The 21,128-nt window shown below is 44.4% G+C and overlaps 1 protein-coding gene across 3 annotated transcripts in view; it reads left to right on the forward strand.

Moving 5' to 3' along the window:
* Positions 1-21,128, forward strand: part of MORN1 (MORN repeat containing 1) — a 735,456-nt gene that overhangs the window by 178,027 nt on the left and 536,301 nt on the right. For all 3 annotated transcript variants that reach the window (XM_088468235.1, XM_088468237.1, XM_088468236.1), the window contains exon 7: positions 4,952-5,048. In XM_088468235.1, the coding sequence (XP_088324361.1) occupies positions 4,952-5,048 (97 nt within the window). The remainder of the gene's footprint in view (positions 1-4,951; positions 5,049-21,128) is intronic.

The following is a 21,128-nucleotide window of genomic DNA, read 5'->3' on the forward strand; positions in this document are numbered from 1 at the left end:
AGGGCATCAAGAAACCTTGCAGCAGCCCTGCCTACCCTAAACTACCATTGGGCAGCTTTAGGTGGCGGCCACAGGAGGGCGTCGCTGAGTCTACAAAAAAAGGTTGTCTCTTTCAGTCCCAGACAGGTTGGTTTAGTGTGTGTGGGGGTGGTTTTATTGAGTGCTAACAGGGTTAGTGTATGTGTGTGTGGATATAATGAGTGCTGGCAGGGTGAGTGTATGTGGAGGGTAATGAGTACTGACATATATTGGAGCACAGATGTGTGGCATAAATATATTGGAGCATGGATGGTTGGCATACGGTATTGGGGCACAGGTATATGGCATATAAAGAATTTTTTGCACATGTGTGCCATATGTTTGGGGCATTGTTTGGTATAATTCATGGCTTTGTAGCATACAATCACTTTCTTGTCAATTGTGTGGCATATGTGTGGAATATTATGTATTGGGGCAAAAATGTGTGACATATTATGTATTGGGGCACAAATGTGTGGCATATTATGTATTGGGGCATAAACGTTTGACATATGTATTGGGGCACAACTGTATGGCATACTATGTATTGGGGCACAAATGTATGGCGTATTATGTATTGGGGCATAAACATGTGACATGTATTGGGGCACAACTGTGTGGCATATTATGTATTGGGGCACACATGTGTGGCATATTATGTATTGTGGCATAAACGTGTGACATATGTATTGGAGGCATTGATGTGTAGCATAATTATGAATTGGTGCTACATCTATGTGGCATATAATGAATTGTGGAACATAACATATTATGAAGTGGGGCCAGGGTTATGAGGCACAGTATGATTTTGGGGCTCTGCGGTGTTGGATATTATAAATTAGCATCACTAATATGTGGCATAGTATGAATTGGAGGTAGCAGGGGCAGTGGGTGAAATGTTGCCTAGGGTGCCTCGACACCTTCCACCGGCCCTACCTAAACTTGGTGCAGAATATGTGTCTGGAAACAGGCAACGTTGTGCTTATGTTTATCTCTATATAGCCCATAGTTGTGTCGACCCTCCCTCACTGAATTTTACCAGTATGAGAACACCTTGAGCAAATCCAATTATATCTCTTTGCAGGGGTGTATCTATAATGGGTGCAGGGTGTGCAGTGCACACGGGCCCATGGGTCCAGGGGGGTCCACATTGCATACCCTGCACCCATTTATTTATTACTTACCTCTCCGGAGTCCTTCTTTGGCGTGAGCATCACTGTACAAATCGCCTGGAAAATGGCAGCCACAGCCATTTTCCAGGCGTTTTGCACATGCGTAGTAGGGAAATCAACTCTGCATCAAACCTTTAAATCATCATTCTCAATAGTTTATCTCCATTATTATGTGGCTATGAAAATCCCTACAATTTTCAGCGCTGGAACCTGTAGCAATTAGAGAACAGGACCACAAAATGTGACAGTACCACAAAAATAGCCCTCAATTTTCAGGTACAGTATGCTTACAGGTAGCCATTGTTTCAGTGGCATTGTGAAATGTCCTTGTTAGACGGCAGTGCACTTGATATTGGCCCAAGCACAGTTGCTATGCAGCATGGCGTAAGGTTTCACCTAAAGATTTTCTGATTACATCATTATAAAATCTCACGAATAATGACATGATCACATGGGTAAACATGTGTAAAGAGTACTTTCAAGTAGTTGGTTCACATCTTTATTTAGCTGGGGCAACCCCCACCCTTGTTTGTGTGCATGACATTTGGGTTTGGGGAAGAGAAGGTAATGTATGGCATGGTATTGTAATACAGTTTTCTATATGCTCCTTTCCATATATGTGGTGATGACTAATTATGCTAATAACCATACCTCCCAACTTTCAGGTCCCCCGAAGAGGGACAGATCGCACACCGTAGGAGCGCGCGGCCGAAAAGGGGTGGGGTTTTGGGGAAAGTGGGAGGAGCCTGAGAACCAGGCGGAGCCTCACTGCTTCCCCCATTTATGTCACTATGGGGGCGTGTCCAGAACTCTCCGAGATGCTGGGCAGCACCCAGGCTCTCCGTATACTGGTGAACAGATGCCGTGCACATGGCATCTGTTCTCCTCCTGCACATCCACTGCTCTGTATAGCAGAGCATCGGTTTGTGCTCCCCCCAACTTCCCCCCCCACCGCGAGACACTGCGGCCCGTGGGTGGGACAGCGGGACAATCCCAGAAAAAAGGGACTGTCCCACTGGATGTGAGACAGTTGGGAGGTATGTAATAACTAATAATGTTGTTTAGTAACATTGCTGAAGGGGCATATATGTCATAAACTACAAAAACCCAAAGTTGCCTGCTCTCCTGAAATGTCCGGGAGACTTCTGAATTTCTGGAAGCTCTCATTATCACTTGAGGGCCCGTTACAACTGCAATGTATCACCTCTCACATGTTTTGCATTCTGGAACGGATATGACTTTCTAGTCAGTATACTGTCATTTTTGCTGTGCTGAAGATGACCAACCAAGTACATTAAACATAATATTTTTATATTATAAATATGTCTAATGCTCACTTCATATTGACTGTTGCTGTCCTTTATTGTTGTCAGGAGTATGAATTTATGGATTCCAAAACTATTATATTTGTTTTATTATATTTGTACCTATAGCAAAGTACATTTTTTCATATTTTCTTGGGTCTTTACTTTCCAGATGTCAGTAAATATGTCATTTACTCTCAGTAACCTAGAGTGAAAACTGAGTGATGATCTAACAAGTACTGTATAACAATGACTATGCTTCTATATGTATTTGCTAGGACTTGAGCACCTTTTTTTTAAGTCTTCAAAAGTAAGAACACACACACACAGGAAAAGAAGTGAAGTGGGTGGGTTTAGAACAACCTATAGCCAATTGGAAGATTACAAGGCACAGTGGGCCTGATTCAGAGCCGGACGCTATTTGCGCTCGCTCGTTCAGAAAAAAGGGCCGGCTATTTAAATTGAGCGGTGGCTCTTTGCGATCTGTTGACGCCTCTATGTCTGAGCGAGCGAACGAAACATGCGCTCGCTATTTTGTAAAGACGCCTCCTGGCCGCTCGCATCCTACGTCATCTCCGCTATTTATTAGATTAATCGAGTACATCGAAAGGCGTCTGAACTGCTCACAGTGCTTGTGGTAGGATTTTCCTACCGCAATCATGCGAACAGTTCAGGCTAAGAGACAACCAAGTGACGTGGTCGATGACGCTGCTTTGTTAATTATGCACACCCTTAAAACGCCCGTTTTGACCGTTTGGCACGCCTGCGTTTGGATCTCCACTCCCCGTTTTCAAGCACCTTCCCCTGTTACCACCCACAAACGCCTCATCCTGTCACTCAAATTAGCAGGCACTCGCTATTTTGCGAGCGCTCAATTTCCGACCGCACTGACTGGTTGGCGCATGCGCATTACGACCCATACGCATGCGCAGTTGTGCGAACATCGCTCGGAGAGAACGAGTGGCCGCTTACGAGCGGCTCTGAATCAGGCCCAGTGTGCAGTATTTCCTCTGAGTGCTCACACAGTCCACGTTAGAAGGGCTAGCTGGAAATGGTGCCTACCCAAGCCTTTCGCATTCAACAGCAGCACAGAAAAGTCATATGGGGCTATCACACTAGAGTGGCCATGTGCGATGTCAGAGCTTGCATTTGTCAGCAATGAGGGCAATACATCCATCATGTTGTATAATGCAATATGTGTACATTCCAGGTGTCTGAGGTGACATTCTACATATCTGCTTATTTATCACCTAAGATAACAGTAAGGAACACATGCCTTCCTATTACCAGCAGGAAAAAAAGCCTGAAGTAAGGGCCTGATTCAGTACGGATCGCAACTGCGATCGCAATATTGATTACGCACGCAGATTCACTGAGAAGATATGCTAATGTCTGCAATTGCTATGTCATACACAGCCGATTATAAGGACGCCCACCTTACGTTACACACATACGTAAAACTTAGCAAGACTGCGGAACCATCGGTAGCATAGAGTACAATCGCAGCCTCACGCACACTTGCACAAGGTCTGACCTTACTCAGGAATTGCTAACCTCATCACAGGCAGTGAGTACACAAGATGCGTATGGCATCGCAGTGGCTAATTTATGCACGCCTCCTGCAGTGGAGTGTTCGCACACGTGCACTGCGATGCATGCACAGAACGCAGCCATCGACCGATTGCATCTGTGATCGCTGCTGAATCAAGCCCTGATACCTGTGCCTGAATGTAAAGTTCAAAGATGTTAGTTGCACAAAGTGTACACATAACCCAAAAACTCACAAAGTATTTCTGAAAATAGGAGCCTAGTCCTACGAATAGAATGAAAATAACCTTCAATTCCACCTGCTTCTCAGTTTAATTAGTGAAAGACTTCCCTAGGTTTGAGTTTCCCTCTTTGTATTGTACATAAAGGAAGCCTAGACTTAGCCATGTAATTGCAAGCAGTAAGTGCCACAGACGTCTTGGCAGCAGGATAGGGCTGCTGCGTACCCAAATTTTGAAGATGTTTTGTTGTTTTGCAGAACATGTTTCACACTTGACAGATGTATGAATACACATTGTTTTGAAATTCAAATTGCAAAGCAATTCTCAGTGTCAAATTCTGCAGCAGCTGCTCGATAAGAAAACATAGGCAAGAAAAGACAACCAATTACAGCACTTTCTTTAAGGGAAGATATTTGCTTATAAGGTGGAACATTTGTCTTACTGAAACTCTTTTTCCCATCTAATTCTTTTTTAAGGGGTGCACGTTGCATAATCTTTGAATATTGTGTGGTCTGCCATTCAGCTCTGAGGGGAATAGTAACAGGGTATTTCTATCAAGTTGTTCATTTTCTAGGCCCACCCAGTTTGCTATTGAGAAGTCACAGAAGTAATCCCCTCTTTATGAAACAGCAGGCATTGCAGCCCTAATTTAGAACCAATGTGCTTTTTTTTTTTTTGTCATTTGCAGGGGCAGTGGCGAAATGACGTTTTCAGTGGACAAGGAACTATGATTCATTGCTCTGGAGTAATTTATGACGGCCCATGGATCAATGGGCATCCTGCTGGTATGCACGTTATTATGCTATCCAATTATGTATAGAAAAACAGTGTAAACTTAATGCACTGGCACTTTTTAATTAATTATTGTGGGTTACTTTTGGTCTGTGTCTCTCTGGAACTCTGTGACGTGACAACAAGCCCAGTACTGACTGAAACCGACTAATAATACAAACAAAAAGTATACTAAACGCTAACTATAATAGAACAAAATGACACTTACTAAGACTGCATTTTAATACCAAAACGAGTGTGACAAGGAAGCTTTTTAGTTTTATTTCAAAGGAACTGACGCCTTTGTTGCAACCAGTTACAAATCCCAACCATCTGTTGTGGGTGTACAGGATTAGAGGAGACTTAAGGAAATTGATTGTTCTGTAATAATATATATTATTTTTCTCCTGTTATTTGTGTGTAAAAGCCAGGTGTGTAAGGAAAAAAAAGTAGCTCAATTTAATACCTTTTATTTATTTTCACAAATAAGTCAGATATTGGAAAGAAATTTACATAGACTGAAAAGCAGAAACAAATGCAGATATACTTCTTTTGTTGTCAAAATTGTGTTCATTGTAGATTGTAGATACAGCGTTAAAGAGAACTCCTTATGTATTTTACCAATTAATAGGAAGATAATCTGCAATCATTGTTATTACTTTTCTCTTGCCTTCTGGCAGTGGCGGGCTGGGCCGGGGGACAGGGTGCCATGTGCCCCCGGGCCGCTCTATCACCAAGCATCGCGGGCCGCCTCCTCAGAGACAGCAAAGGGCCCTGGTGGTCCAGTGTGCTGCACTGCTTTGTTGCCGCCACGGCTGCATTCCGACTTTGACTGTCGGCGGCAGCCGCAGCCACATGATCTTAATGTGTCCTGCGGGCAGCTGCAAGCCACCACCAGGATAAGGGCTGCTGCTGACAGTCCTGCCCGGGCCGTGCAACTACTGATGATTAGTGCCACTGCGTGCCTTCCAGCGCAGTAAACTCGTGGCATGCAGTAGTTTTTTTTTTTCACAAAGACTCGGCGCGTGTGACGTCATGACGTCACGCGCGCCGCAGAAGAAAGAAGAGGAGCCGAGTGAGCAGAACAGAAGCTTGCAAGGTAAGTGCGGGGACTGTCTGGGGCCATAGAAGATGGGCTGCTGGGGCCATAGAAGATGGGCTGACTAGGGACAAAATGTGCTGACTCTGGATTCAGAAGGGGGGTTGCTGGTTCTAGGGACACAAGGGGGGGCTGCTGGGGCTGGCTATAGACATATAGACACAGAAAGGGGGTTTCTGGGGACACAGAAAGGGGGCTGCTGGATCTGGGGACATAATGAGGACTGCTGGGGCTGGCTGGGGACACAGAAGGGGGACTGCTGGGGATAGAGACACAGAAGATGGGCTGCTGGAGATGGGGACACAGAAGGGGGGCCGCTAGGGATGGAGACAGAAGGGGGGCTGCTGGAGCTGGGGAAACAGCAGGGGGCTGACTGGAGAGACAGAAAGAATACTGCTGGGGCTGGCTGGAAATGGAAAGACACTGCAGAAACATGTAGTGCAGTGAAAGGAGAACATTGAAGGGGTTTTGTGCCCATACCTGCCTAGTGACTCTCTCACCCTGTCACCCACAACATCTTCCCCACATACACTTACCTTATCACCTACTAGATTTGCTCCTGCACACTCACCCTGTCACCTAATATTCCTGTCCCCGCACACTCACCCTGTCACCTATAATACCTGTCCCCGCACACTTACCCTGTCACCTATAATTCCTGTCCCCGCACACTCACCCTGTCACCTATAATTCCTGTCCCCGCACACTCACCCTGTCACCTATAATTCCTGTCCCCGCACACTCACCCTGTCACCTATAATTCCTGTCCCCGCACACTCACCCTGTCACCTATAATACCCCCGCACACTCACCCTGTCACCTACCATACCTGTCGCCGCACACTCACCCATTAACCTATCATACCTGTCCCGGGATGTAGATTATTATTAATATGTACATGCATATATATTATACACACATGTACAAATATACACACTACATAGTGTGACACAGTTAGGTTAGGGGGTCCCTCTCCTGGGTAGAGGACTCCTTCCTTACACACACACACAGCAGCAGGGAAGCAGCACACCAGTCTGGATGCAAGTACAAGCTGGTCGGTGCCAGTCTTTATTGTACAATGTCAGAAATAACATAAAGAAAACATAAACATAAATCCTAGCCCTGTCGGGGCACTAACTTCACAGGTAGTTCCCTCACTACCAGAACCTGGCAGGGTCTAATGCCCTCGCCAGCAACAAAGGCACAGCACAACACTCACAGATAGGTTTTCCAAGTGTCTCTGAGCAAACTCCCTGTCTGCTCTCCCAGGTGAGACACTCAGCCCTCAACACACTAGGCTTATATTGGCCACTCTCAGGTGGAAACCCTAACAAGCCTGTTACCAGGCTAAGAGAACCAAAACCTGGAGTGGCCGTGGGTGGAGCCCTCCTCTCCTCTCACCCACAACCCCCAGGTCCCAAACCGGCTTTTCAAAAAGCCGAGACTCAAGCCTGCTACACTGCAGACTTTCTCCTGGGGGTTTAAAACACATAATGACAGGAATCTGGGACAAATGTACCTGCCACAGACCACTTTACCAGTGATCCTATCACAATAGATATAATATATGGATAATAAATAATGTAAATGTATTAAACATTTATACTCTATCTTTCTATAGTTTTCTGTCAGTTTTTTTTTTTCATTGACAAACCAGGGCCACTTGCTTGTGTTTGCCCCCCAGTCTGAAAGTTGCCAGCCAGCCCCTGCCTTCTGGTAGAAATTAGGCATACAGTAAAGCTGTTTTTAAAACTTCTATATTAGGAAAATGTAGGCAAAAGTTTTAAAGTGAGTTTGAAAAGTTCCTAGTCTTTTCTATTCTAATGCCGTCCATTATTCATGGCAAGAGACTTGATAGCCAACATAGGGCCTGATTCAGCAAGGAACGCAGTTGCTAATACTCATGCAATCGGTCGATTGTTACGTACTGCGCATGCATTGCAGTGTGCGCGAACTAGCAATTGCGATGGGAACTGCGATTGCAGAGGCTACGCCGACCCAGAGCAGAGTGGTTGACTGGAAGTGCCGTTTGTGGGTGGTGACGGGGGGGTCGGGCGAACGCAGGCGTGCCAGTGCGTTTCAACGCCGTAGCAGGGGCGTGCATAAATTATCCACTGCGTGGCCATAAGCAGCCATAGCACTGATAGCGTGCGTGGCTGTTAGCAGTTTTTGAGTAAGGTCAGGGCTTGTGCAAGTGTGCATATGGGTCCGATGTTACCGATTGTTTCACTATGTTCCCCTAGAATATGGATGTGAGTAAGGGGAAGTGGGCGTCCTTGTGTCTGCCTGCAAACGCAATGTGAATGCAAACATTTAAATAGCACCGCTGATATTACCAACTGTGGTGCGTGCATATAAGCAGAATTGCGTTCCATAGTGAATCAGGCACATAGTCCATAAAGCATTCATAGTTCATTGACGATTTTCACCTATTTTTCCCAATCTCAGCCTACAGTAACTTTTAGTATAGGGATCAATAGGTTCAGGAACTGTGGGTGGAGCTATAGGAAAACTAAAAAAAAATATTATATATACTTATATATGGTATATGTATTATATATACATATATTTAGTATTTAAAAAACTAGGCACTCAAAAGCGCCTTTAAAATAAAACTTATGGAAAATAATACTATATATATATATATATATATATATATACACTACCGTTCAAAAGAAATTTCCTTATTTTTGAAAGAAAAGCACAATTTTTTTCAATGAAGATGACATTAACTTAATTAGAAATACACTCTATACATTGTTAATTTGGTAAATGACTATACTAGCTGCAAATGTCTGGTTTTTAAAGGAACATCTACATAGGTGTATAGAGGCCCCTTTCCAGCAACCATCACTCCAGTGTTCTAATGGTACATTGTGTTTGCTAAGCGTGTTAGAAGACTAATGGATCATTAGAAAACCTTTGAAAACCCTTGTGCAATTATGTTATCACAGCTGAAAACAGTTATACTCGTTAGAGAAACTATAAAACTGGCCTTCCTTTGAGCTAGTTGAGTATCTGGAGCATCATGTTTGTGGGTTCGAAATGACGCTTGAAATGACCAGAAAAAGAGAACTTTCATGTGAAACTTGACAGTCTATTCTTGTTCTTAGAAATGAAGGCTATTCCATGCGAGAAATTGCCAAGAAACTGAACATTTCCAACAATGGTGTGTGTACTACTTTCTTCAGAGAACAGCACAAACAGGCTCTAACCAGAGTAGAAAGAGAAGTGGGAGGCCCCGGTGCACAACTGTGCAAGAAGACAAGTACATTAGAGTCTCTAGTTTGAGAAATAGACACCTCACAAGTCCTCAACTGGTTTTCCTCATGAAATGGTACCCGAAAAAAGCCATTGTCAATGTCTACAGTGAAGAGGCGACTCCAGGATGCTGGCCTTCTAGGCAGAGTGGCAAAGAAAAAGCCATATCTGAGACTGGGCAATAAAAGGAAAATATTAATATGGGCAAAAGAACACTTGGAAAGGGGAAGATTGGAAAAAAGTGTTATGAGCAGACGAATCGAAGTTTGAGATGTTTGGATCACACAGAAGAACATTTGTGAGACGCAGAACAAGTCAAAAGATGCTGGAAGAGTGCCTGATGCCATCTGTCAAGCATGATGGAGGTAATGTGATGGTCTGGGGCTGCTTTGGTGCTGGTAAAGTGGGAGATTTGTACAAGGTAAAAGGGATTTTGAATAAGGAAGGCTATGACTCCATTTTGCAACGCCATGCCATACCCTATGGACAGCGCTTGATTGGAGCCAATTTCCTCCTCCAATAGGATAATGACCCAAAGCACACCTCCAAATTATGCAAGAACTATTTAGGGAAGAAGCAGGCAGCTGGTATTCTGTCTGTAATGGAGTGGCCAGTGCAGTCACCAGATCTCAACTCCATTGAGCTGTTGTGCCCATCAAGCCAATCCAACTAGTGGGAGGTGCTTCAGGAAGCGTGGGGTGAAATTTATTCAGATTACCTCAACAAATTAACAGCTAGAATGCCAAAGATCTGCAATGCTGTAATTGCTGCAAAAGGAGCATTCTTTCACGAAAACAAAGTTTGAAGGACAAAATTATTATTTTAAATTAAAAAAAATAATTTCTAACCTTGCCATATATATATATATGTTCTATATAGTTTGCAACTCATTTGATAAATAAAAGTCAGTTTTCATGTAAAACACAAAATCTTCTGGGTGATCCCAAACTTTTGAACGGTAGTATGTATGTGTGTGTGTGTGTGTATATGTATATGTAATAAAAATGGGAATTAAGTGCTTCTATTCAGTGGTGTAACTTCATCCCAGGTGCCCGGGGGCAAGATAGAGTTGGCACCTCCTTCCACTCCTTAACACTGTCGACACATAGAGGGTGCAGAGACTAGGAAACTGAGAGCTGGACGTGTTGACACATCGGGCAGCTTCGGGATGGATCTCTAGCCTGCAGGGTGCCGCTCCAGGTGACATCAGGGCATTGACGGACAACGGAGACAACGCTATAAGTTGCCCTATTTAAGGCCCTGAACATAGAGCATATTGAGAAAGCTGGGTCAGGGTAGAAGACTGCCCATTCAGGGCTGGCACCCAGGGGCAACCATTCTCTGGCACTTCTGCCACTGCTCACCGCCTCTACTGGGTAGAAATTGACTCTGCTTCCTCTCTCCACTCTTGAATCTCATTTAATTAAATATCTCATTGCACAAAACAAAATCTTATTTAGCACATAAAAGGTGTTGAAATAGTGTGGCTAACTTGCATTCAGTTATCAGAGGGCTTGATTCAGCAAGGAACGTGGTTGCTAATACGCACGTTCTGCGCATGCGTTCGCATTGCAGTGCACGAACCGGCCGCTGCAATGAGGACAGCGATCGCAGTGACTACGCAGACCAATCGCAGAGTGATTGCCCGGAAGATCCATTTGTGGGAGGTGGCGGGGAGTGGTCTGCGAAACGCAGATGTCCCAGTACGTTCGGACGACGTTGCAGGGGCGTGCATAAATTAGTCACTGCGATGCCCTACACAGCCTGAGGACTCCTAGCGTGCGATGAAGGTAGCAATTCTGAGGAAGGTCTGATCTTGTGCAAGTGTGCGTGAGGCTGCGATGGTACTCGATTGTACCAAAGGTTTTGCAGCCTTGCTAAACATTATGGATGTGTGGTAAGTATAGTGGGCGTCCTTATGTAGTGCTGTGATGGGACAGCGATCACAAAGAATTAGCATACTATCGCAGTTGACCTGCGGGCGTGATCGCAATTGCATACGCAGTTGCGATCCATAGCGAATCAGGCCTAGAGTCCTCAGTTTATCCACCTTATCGCATTAGAAGATGCTGCATTTTTCACCCCTGCTGCTAGCACCATCTTAGTCAAAAATCCTTTTGCTTTCGTGTATAAATAGTTGTATTAGTTAAAAATTTGCACAACGCAGCGTTTGCACTGTAGGGCCACAATTTTGCACTTTTGTAAAAGACTCGTGGGTAATAGGCTGTTATGATAGAGCATAGAGGGTCTGATCATGAATCGTACACAGTCCACACGGAGATGTAGTCCTGAAGCCGACGCTCTAAATCCCGACCACAGGCTTCTAGACACTGTAATCCCGGCGTGGTACTAATGACAGGCGTCAAACTCGACGCCTGTCATTAACCAGACGCCGGAAGACAGGTGCCCGGCATACCGAACAAAGGTAAGCCGGGCACGGGGGGGGGGGGGGGAGGTCTAGGTTTAGGGCACCCGGGGGACTTAGGGATAGGCATCCCCCCAGAAGGGTTAGGCTAGGGGAAGGGGGGGTTAGGGTTAGGCACCCCCGGGTGGACTTAGGTGTAGGCAGCGGGGAAGGGGGGGTTAGGTTTAGGCACTTACAGGGGGGATTAGGGTTAGGCACTTGGGGGGGGGGGGAGGGAGGTTAGGGTTAAGCACCCCGAAGGGAAGGTTTAGACTTAGGTTAGCGATACTTACCTTAGGACGATCAGGATTTTCACCCTCGCCGGGCAGCCGCTGTCTGAATTCGAACCGCCGTCCATGCGTCCGGCGGTAATACTTACCACACCCTCCACATGCAATGCCTTGTTCATGTAATTGAGCAATTTTTTGCAACTACAGATGCGCTAAAATTTCTGAAAACCTCTACGGCATATGCGTCACACAGTGTGTGCACTCAAAGGTCTGGGAGGTGGCTAGTAGTGCACGCAAAATGGTCCGTTCTGTGGGTGTGTTATGGGAGTGTCACGGACGTGTCAGTGCAAGTGGCTGTGCATACACAGATGCACAGCTGCAGGCATAGGAGCCCTGGTCAGACGGAGAAACTGCTTCTTCCATGCTTCGATGGTGCAATTGATTATGTTGTCTAAGGACGCAGCATTCGGTATTACAGCGTGCACAGATGCTAAAAGTGGCCGTCTCCTTCCTTGCATATTCGGCCGAACGGATATACACAAAGGCAGGAATGTATAGTGTTATTTGCATGAAGTCGCAGACAGGCGACCACCAATACACTCTGCTCCGTGCACTTTTGCATGCAACTCAAAATCAGCACCAGAATGTCTATACTTATGTGATACCCTACAGTCATAACATATCACGTTTATTTTTCTGGTAGCTGCACACTGCAGCAAACTAAAGCCCCCACAATCGTCTGGGGTGCAAATAAAGTTACAATAGGAGAGAGGACAGATGAGTGGGCGGCAGTTGCCTGAAACGATAGTTAAAAACAAGAGAAGCATTAAGACTGTTAGGAGGGGAGCAGAGGCGTCTTAAGAGAGGAGGGGGCCCGTGTGCATTCCCCATCCGGGGCCCCCTCCTCTCTCCTCGGCTGTGCAGATTGCTGGGGAAATGGCACGGAGACCATTTTCCCGGCGATTTCCTCACTGCGCATGCGCAAAACACCGCATGGCGGCTGACATTTTCCAGCGTTTGGGGCAGCGCTGAGACACTCGCCGCGGGACCTCAGATAAGTAAGTTTTAGATAATATGGGTGCAGGGTGTGTGGTGTGGATCCGGGGGCCCATGTGCACCGCACACCCTGCACCCATTGTAGATACGCCCGTGGAGGGGAGGCACCATCTTGTATAGAGTGGAGGTGGGTGGAAAGGCAGCTGCAAAGCGAGGGGGACATCTTGAAAACAGCAGCAGAGAATAAACTCTAAGGGCCTTATTCAGAGCCGGACGCTATTTGCGCTCGCTCGTCCAGAAAAAGGGGCTGGCTATTTAAATTGACCGTTCGCTCTTTGTGGTCTGTTGACGCCTCTGTGTCTGAACGAGCGAACAAAACATGCGTTCTTTTTTTTGTAAAAAACGCCCCCTGGCCGCTCGCATCCTACGTCATCTCCGCTATTTATTTGATTAATCGAGTACATCGAAAGGCGAATGAACTGCTCGCAGTGCTTGTGGTAGGATTTTCCTACTGCAATCATGCGAACAGTTCAGGCTAAGAGACAACCAAGTGACGTGGTCGATGACGCTGCTTTGTTAATTATGCACACCCTTAAAACATCCGTTTTGACCTTTTGGCACGCCTGCGTTCGGATCACCACTCCCCGTTTTCAAGCACCTTCCCCTGTTACCACCCACAAACGCCTCAATCTGTCACTCAAATTAGCAGGCATTCGCTATTTTGCGAGCACATGAATTTCGACCGCAATGACTGGTTCGCGCATGCGTATTACGAGCCGTACGCATGCGCAATTGTGCGAACATCGCTCGGTGCGAACGAGCGGCCGCTTACGAGCGGCTCTGAATCAGGCCCTAGGCTCGGACAGAGAGATACTGGGGTACATTTACTAAAGCTCGATTTTAGATTTAAAATAGATCAAAATCGGTTAACAGCGATGTTGTGTTTCTGAGACTAAATCACACATTTACTAATACTAAAAAAAAACAAATAAAAAATTGGCTGTTAGTAAATGTGTGATTTAGCCCCAGAATCACATCGATGTTTAAAATCAGTTCAAATCAATTAAAATCGACCTTTAGTAAATATACAGTACTCCCTGAGAGAGAAGCAGCTGTCACAATCACAGAAAGCTTCCAAGTGAAAGAGGTGGATGGACAAGTTGCAGGGAAGTGATGAGCTGCAGAAGTTTGGAGTGCCAGCGATTTTCCTGCTGAGGGGAAGCTGTCCCCGCAACATGCTGCTTGGTGAATATTACATGTATCCAAGCTTCACATAGTCACCTACATTTCAGAGACACTAACTAAAACTCGCCAAAGGTCAAACTACTAAGTGATATATTATTTGAGTGACGCTGACACTGTGACTGCAGCCATACCTTGAGAACCAAAGAGGAGTTAACATTGAATCCATCACACACATTTGTTACAGACAGTGCAGCAACTGTGCTTGTTAGTACTGTATGTAGGAGTCTAAGTGTTATTCTCTTATGCTAGCCACCCATTACCGTGTACCAACTGGCCACAACGAGTACTCTAATGTTTTAGACTAGAGAGAATATTTCTTGCTTAATTGTTAAGTTTAATATTTATGTGTAGGATTTAATTGTCATTTATTTGTTACATTGAGGGATAACACTTTGATTATTTCTATTGCGATTGAATTAGGCCTATACCAGATCTCAGAATAAACTGTCTTATTCTTTTGCATCATATCTGTGTTCCTATCTCTGTTAACCTTGGGGATGACCTTGCCTCTCTGCTGGGACGGGTACATCAGTAAATTATTTTTAGAAGGGGACCATCTTACATCAAGGTGCCTCCACTCTGCACGTACTCAGTGCATCTACCCCACAAGCCTCCGGGGTATCACACATACAGTAGGTATACCATTTGAAACTGTTTTCCCAGGACATCTTTTGAAATCTGCAACGTGGACCAATTTATTTAATCTGATTTCAAACTTAAATTGCATCAGAATTGGCAAAAATACTTTGATTAGAATAATGTAATTTTTGCTAAATTTGCCAGCCAAGAAATTAAAGTGTAGGTTTTCTCTTCCAAAAACACTGAGGACCCCTCATTTGTGCTGGGCATTCATATATCTGTAGGTTGTGCACATTTACAATCAGCTAACAAACGTTACTGTATATTCTTAAAACAAAATAAATATACACTTGTTCTTGAATAGCATAATCATTTTAGTATACATAAAACACAGTATTAAATTGAAATGCTAGAAGCCAGAAATTACATCTAAACATCATAGCATTATCAAATTATTTGGGAAGGAGTCCTTTGTGCACAATATGTAATAACAAGAGTACAAGTCAGTTGGGTAATAACGTTGGCACGTCACAATAGGTAATTGAATGTTTTGTGGGCATAGCAGCAAGGTTTACAAGGAGTGGTTACATAAAACATGCCAAACATAGACATATTAAATAAACAGTGGATACGGAACATGGGAAAATGGAAAACAATGCAAGGATTAATTCCCAAGCTTTGGTGACCTTATCATAAATGGAAGGAAAGTTTTCTGTAATTTGGCAGTAAAACCTTACAATATGTTGGCAGAAATTAGATCTTTCCTTTTACTCTTTAATTTTTTACAACCATTAGAATTGAAGGCCTGGGGAACATGAAGCCTAGCTGGTAACCGCATTTAGTCCCTGGTACAGTTAAATGGAGTTATATTACAGCTCATTCATAAGCTTTGAAGGTCAGCTACATTATTGTTTATCTCCCATTAGTTATGACAACTCTAATCCTTCAGTGTTCTTGTTCAGTCTGTCATTTTAAATGTAGCAATCCAAGAAAGTCCATAAACAATACTATGATTACTGAAACGACAATCTATAGATCTGCCATGACTTGGACGGGTGTATGAAGAGTGGAGGGTATCCAGTTTATATTGTATTTCAAGTATGATGCCATTATTCTAAGTACAGTAAGGGGATAGGGGAAGAAAACAGGGTGCATCTAAGGGCAGAGTATTTTTGTATATCCAAAAATCAGCACACTCAGCGTGGTGCCAGTTGTGTTGTATGGCACAATATTGTCTAAAACGCTTGTTGGAAGGAGTTGGGTATGAGATGCCGGCGCTCAGGATCCCGGTGGTGAGAATCTCGATGCTGGCATCCTGACTGATTTAGAATACCAACACCGGCCGGTAAGTACCCTAACTCTACCCCTAAACCTAGACTGGTGTCTGGATTCCAGCGCCTATTAATACTTTATATTAAGCATAGCTTAATATAAAGTATTGTGAACATACAAAATACACAAATCTACGCATGTCAGGATCCAGAAACCTCATTGTTTGAATTATATTGAAATAAACTACAACAAGCAATTCCAGAAACTTAAGTTGTTGGATAAAGCAAAACAAAATCTATTATATAATGTTTATACTTAATGTCAGTATATTGAGTAGGAGGTATAGTATTGAAGAGACTAGGGCTGACAGAGAGTTGTACACAAGTTCAACATCAGTTTTGCAGACAGATCTTATGTGTCTTCTCTCCAGAACTGAGAACATGAACCTATGAGTTGTATGAGTCATATGTAACCCAGTCACATCTCCAATTGTTGGGGAAAGGGCATAACTGGGTGGTAATGGAGCATTCGCTCTTGGCTAAGTTTATTGATGTTGTGTCCACACAACCACGGGCAGTGCAGAGTTAAAAATACATCTGCATCCATGTGTGCGTCTCTTGCCGGTATTGCTTCTGCAGCTTTATATTCCGATATCCAAAATACACCTGGTCCCAAGCATTTTGGATATGGGAGACTCAACCTGTATTACATATTATCACAAGGCTTTATTAATGTGAAGGTCCCGGGACAAAGCTTGTGAGAAAGCTCTTTCCTGGCGAATAAGAAGCAGACGGCTTCCTGCATCTGCGATGTCCTCGTTGCTGGGGGTCAGTCTGCACATGCGTCAATAAGTAATATAATTCTTTCTAACCCGTAACCCATTTTTCTGCTCTGCCTGGAGTCCCAGCACAGCTGATCCCGAAAACAACATCATCTATGATCAGCTGAGCTGCACTGAACTTTCAGTACGTAGGTTTTACATACAGAACGTTAATTGCAGCTCAGCTGATTATAAATAACGGATATTGGCTCTAGGATTAGCTGTGCTGGGAGGCCGGCCAGAGCAGCAGGATCATAGAAAATTCAGTGCAGCACAGCTGTGATCATAAATGGACAGACATCTGCTCCGGGATCAGCTATCCTGGGAGTCCGGGCAATGCTGGGGGGGAGGCACAGCAGCAGAGGAACTATGGCGGGATCTGGAAAGAGGTCATTTGTTTAGAAGGGCTCCTTCCGGGAAAAAAATCAGTTTGATCTGGGTAAATTCGGGCTGATTGCATTTCCCATTGAGCCAAAGTAAAGGTCCACACCGTGAATTTTGGAGGGCTCCAAGTGCAGCATATGGAACTTATATGTCAATAGGAATATCCCCCCTATCAGTGCAAGGATTTGGTAATTATACACTGGACAGTCCTACTTATGACTTATGCAAGTGTTATCTACTGTCATCTGGTAATTATATACTGGACAGTCCTTACAACTTGTGAAAGCATTATTGACTGTCATCTATTGTCATCCACGTATCCAGATGTATTATAGGAACAGGCATTGTGTTTGTGTGCATTCACAGTAGGGTGAAACATTGCTCGCATTTTATTGCATTATACTGATTTTATTCGATTTTTATAGCATTAAAATAACACATGTTGTTTATTGAAACCGTGAATATTTGTTTGTGAATATTTATCATCAAAGCGCTACTATTCATTCTTGTTCTCTTGTGTATATGTATGGGCCCGACTAGCCCTTTACCTATTAGCTGCTTGGAATAAACAACTCACTTCAGTGCCTGTGCCAAACCTATTGGTATTTCCTTCTTGCGTTGATAAATATGCCCCTAAATGTTTTCAGACATTACCTTCCACCACTTTGCAGTAGTGCTAGTAGTTTACTTTGAAAACAACAGGGAGTGAGCAGATTGAGCAATAATTCTGGTAGCCTAATAATGAATGGCCACAACCATCTTAAAGGGCAAGGTAATCCATGCAACCAGCAAAAGGTAAAGCTGACCATAGCCTTCTCCAGCTTCCACTGGTGATAGCTGTGCCATGTTTAGTATGGGACATCCTATTTATAAGGGCCTGATTCAGCAGCGGACGTAATGCCGATATTTACACAGATGAAATGATTATTTGCCATTGCGCTTATGTGTAATTAGCACTACACATGCATCTCGATTGCGTACATAAATTAGACTCTGCGATTTCATTCGAAGAGCTATAAAGTGTTTGTGGCTGGTCTGACTTGCCGTACATGCTGCGTGACTGCTTGATGTGCGACGATGGTACCGATGTTTACGCAGTAGTGCGACATTGGACAGATATTAGAAGGCAGCAGTGGGCGTCTTTATGCCGGCTGTGCTGTGGCATGAATTAGCATATTTTCGCTGCTGCGTTCTGAGTGAAATCTCAGCTGCAATCGCATTAGCATTCACAGACCCTAAGAAGGACCATGGTGGTATACAACTGCTAAACAGCTATCCCTATATTGTTAGTTTCATCTGAGGATGGGCAGGAGAGGAAAAAAAAAATCCATTTAAGTTTACATATAAATATGTTTTTTATTTTTTCCTATCTTCTAATAATGTTAATGTTCTTTTTTTCCCATGTTTTTTGAAGAAGCTGTTAGTCCAGTGCAGGCCGGGCGCATGTGTGACCCAGCAATGATGACTCATGTACGCGCAAAGGGGATCAAACTGGCCGATGAAGCCGCAAGAGTGCTCTACCCGCTGCCAGCCAGTATTGCCGGCCAGCTGAACTGCGCTCAACTAGCCTGCACATTTTATTTTGTTAAATTGTGGCCATAGAAGATTTTTTTTGATCTCTGCGATAAGCGTCAATAGAATATTTGTTTTGTCCTGGCAAATAGATAAATAAATCATTTAGGGAGGTACAGTACAGTGTAATCAAAGTTATAGTAAAACTGTTTTCTGTTGGTAACGGACGATGAGGCAAATCATCATTTGATGATTTAAAGACATCAGTGTGAAAATGATTGGTCAACCTAGGGGACTCATAAAACGTTCTAGTCAGATATATGATCTCCAAACTGGCAACAGAACAAAATGACACAGTGTTGTAACTTGTAACTAGGTGACAATGTTGTAAGTGAATGACATAATGGCATAGCTGAATGACTTGACGTATCTCACTACCTGAATTATATAATGGTGCAGCTGAATGATGTAATGGTATGGATCATTTATATAGTGCAAAGTGCCTGAAGAATTATTTGTGACATCTTTGAATTAGTACTTTCTTTTCCATGGACAAGGCTAAAATACAGTCTTTTCTCCATTATAGTAAGCTCTTAGAAGGGCCCATTATATATTTGTGAGAAGTGCACGGACTGAGCTACAAATTGACTGCTTAAAGGAGTATAGTAATGACTCAATGTGCAGCTGCCGCATCACAATGTACTAACTCAGCTGTATATTTATTCCCAAACATACAGTATATAATAAATAGCACATTGCTGTCTAAACTACAACTATAAACATTCCTATTGATGGTAGCGAACATATGATTTGTGTGTGGTATGTTAGCTCGACATTTATCACATCGATGTACTTAGCATGTCGACAGTGACTATGTTGACATTCTTCATGTCCTACACAGATGACATGTCGACATTTAAGAATGGTGACTCAGCAGTCACGTACCTGGTCGCAGCGGCTGCAGCTGCTCCAGGGTTTTCTTCCAGGTCCCAGCTATAACTTATGCAGCAATTCGACATCTGATGAGCGACGGTTCTGGCAAGTATTTTACCTCTATCCCTAACCCTCCTGCTAGTACCTAACCCTACCTCCCAGCAGCCTAACCCTTACATCATCCCTGCAGCCTAACCCTAACCTCCCTTCACAGCTAACCCTCCCAGCAGTGCCGAACCCTAACCGTTGGCATTCCAAGAATATCGAAATCTCACATGACATAAAACACCTGGATGACACCCTTTGCTAAATAATATTGGGCCTGTTTCAGAGTTGTACGCTTATTGCTGCATGCATATGTGCTGATGCTGCAGGAGACGTCTGAAGGAAAAAGGCACTGTCTCAGATGCGATGCCCATCCCCGACTCTAATCCTAACATTACCCCAAATGCAGCCTAACCCTCACCTCAGCCTAGTCCTGGCTATAAATTTATTTGTCGACATGCACAATGACGACATAGCGAATGTCGGCATTATGAATATTTTTACATCCGGAATGTCGACATTATGGTATCGACGTTCTAAATGTCAGCCTGATGACTTTGTAATGTCCAGTGCTCTTCATTTCTAATATATAGCTACTACATATTATTAATAAATCATAAGTGTAACATGTATAGTAAGTGACTTACCTTCAATGTGGAGGATGATGTCGGTGTCTGAAGGTCAAAATGATGCTTGGCTCTTCCCTCTTTCAGTGATCATTTACTGCTGGAGTTGAACAGGAGCAGGGAGGGGGGATTGGGGGTGCTGCATATGGGGGGGAAGGGTTTGGAGAGAAGAGAAAGCAGGAGAGCAACCTGTGTGGGGGAGGGGTACCACGAAGGGGTGTTTAAAGCTATGGGAGGGGAGAGAGAGCAGGAGAGGGGACCTGTGTGGGAGAGGGGGGTTGCTGAGGATGGAGAGTTTGGAGCTGTGAGAGGAGAGAGCAGGAGCAGGGAGCCTGTATGAGGGACGGGGAGTGCAGCAGATTGGGGGAGGGAGTTTGGAGCTGTGATGGGTCAGAGCAGGAGCAGGGAACCTATGTTGGGGAAGGGGGGTTGCCATGGATGTAGGGGGGGTTTGTTTGGAGCTGTGAGGAGAGAAAGCAGGAGCAGGGAACCTGTATGGGGGATGGGGGGAGGTTCACAGGGTGCCGCGGATAGGGGCAGGGAGTTTGAAGCTGTGAGGAGAGCAGGACCAGGGAACCTATGTTGGGCAGTGGGCTTTCCCTGGATGGGGGAGGGAGTTTGGAGCTGTGAGGGGAGAGAGCAAGAGCAGGGAACCTGTGTGGGGTAGGGGGGTCGGGAGGTGCCGCAA

This window comes from Taudactylus pleione, unplaced genomic scaffold (assembly GCF_031769625.1).
Source record: "Taudactylus pleione unplaced genomic scaffold, aTauple2 ptg000082l, whole genome shotgun sequence".
Classification (NCBI taxonomy): Eukaryota; Metazoa; Chordata; class Amphibia; order Anura; family Myobatrachidae; genus Taudactylus; species Taudactylus pleione.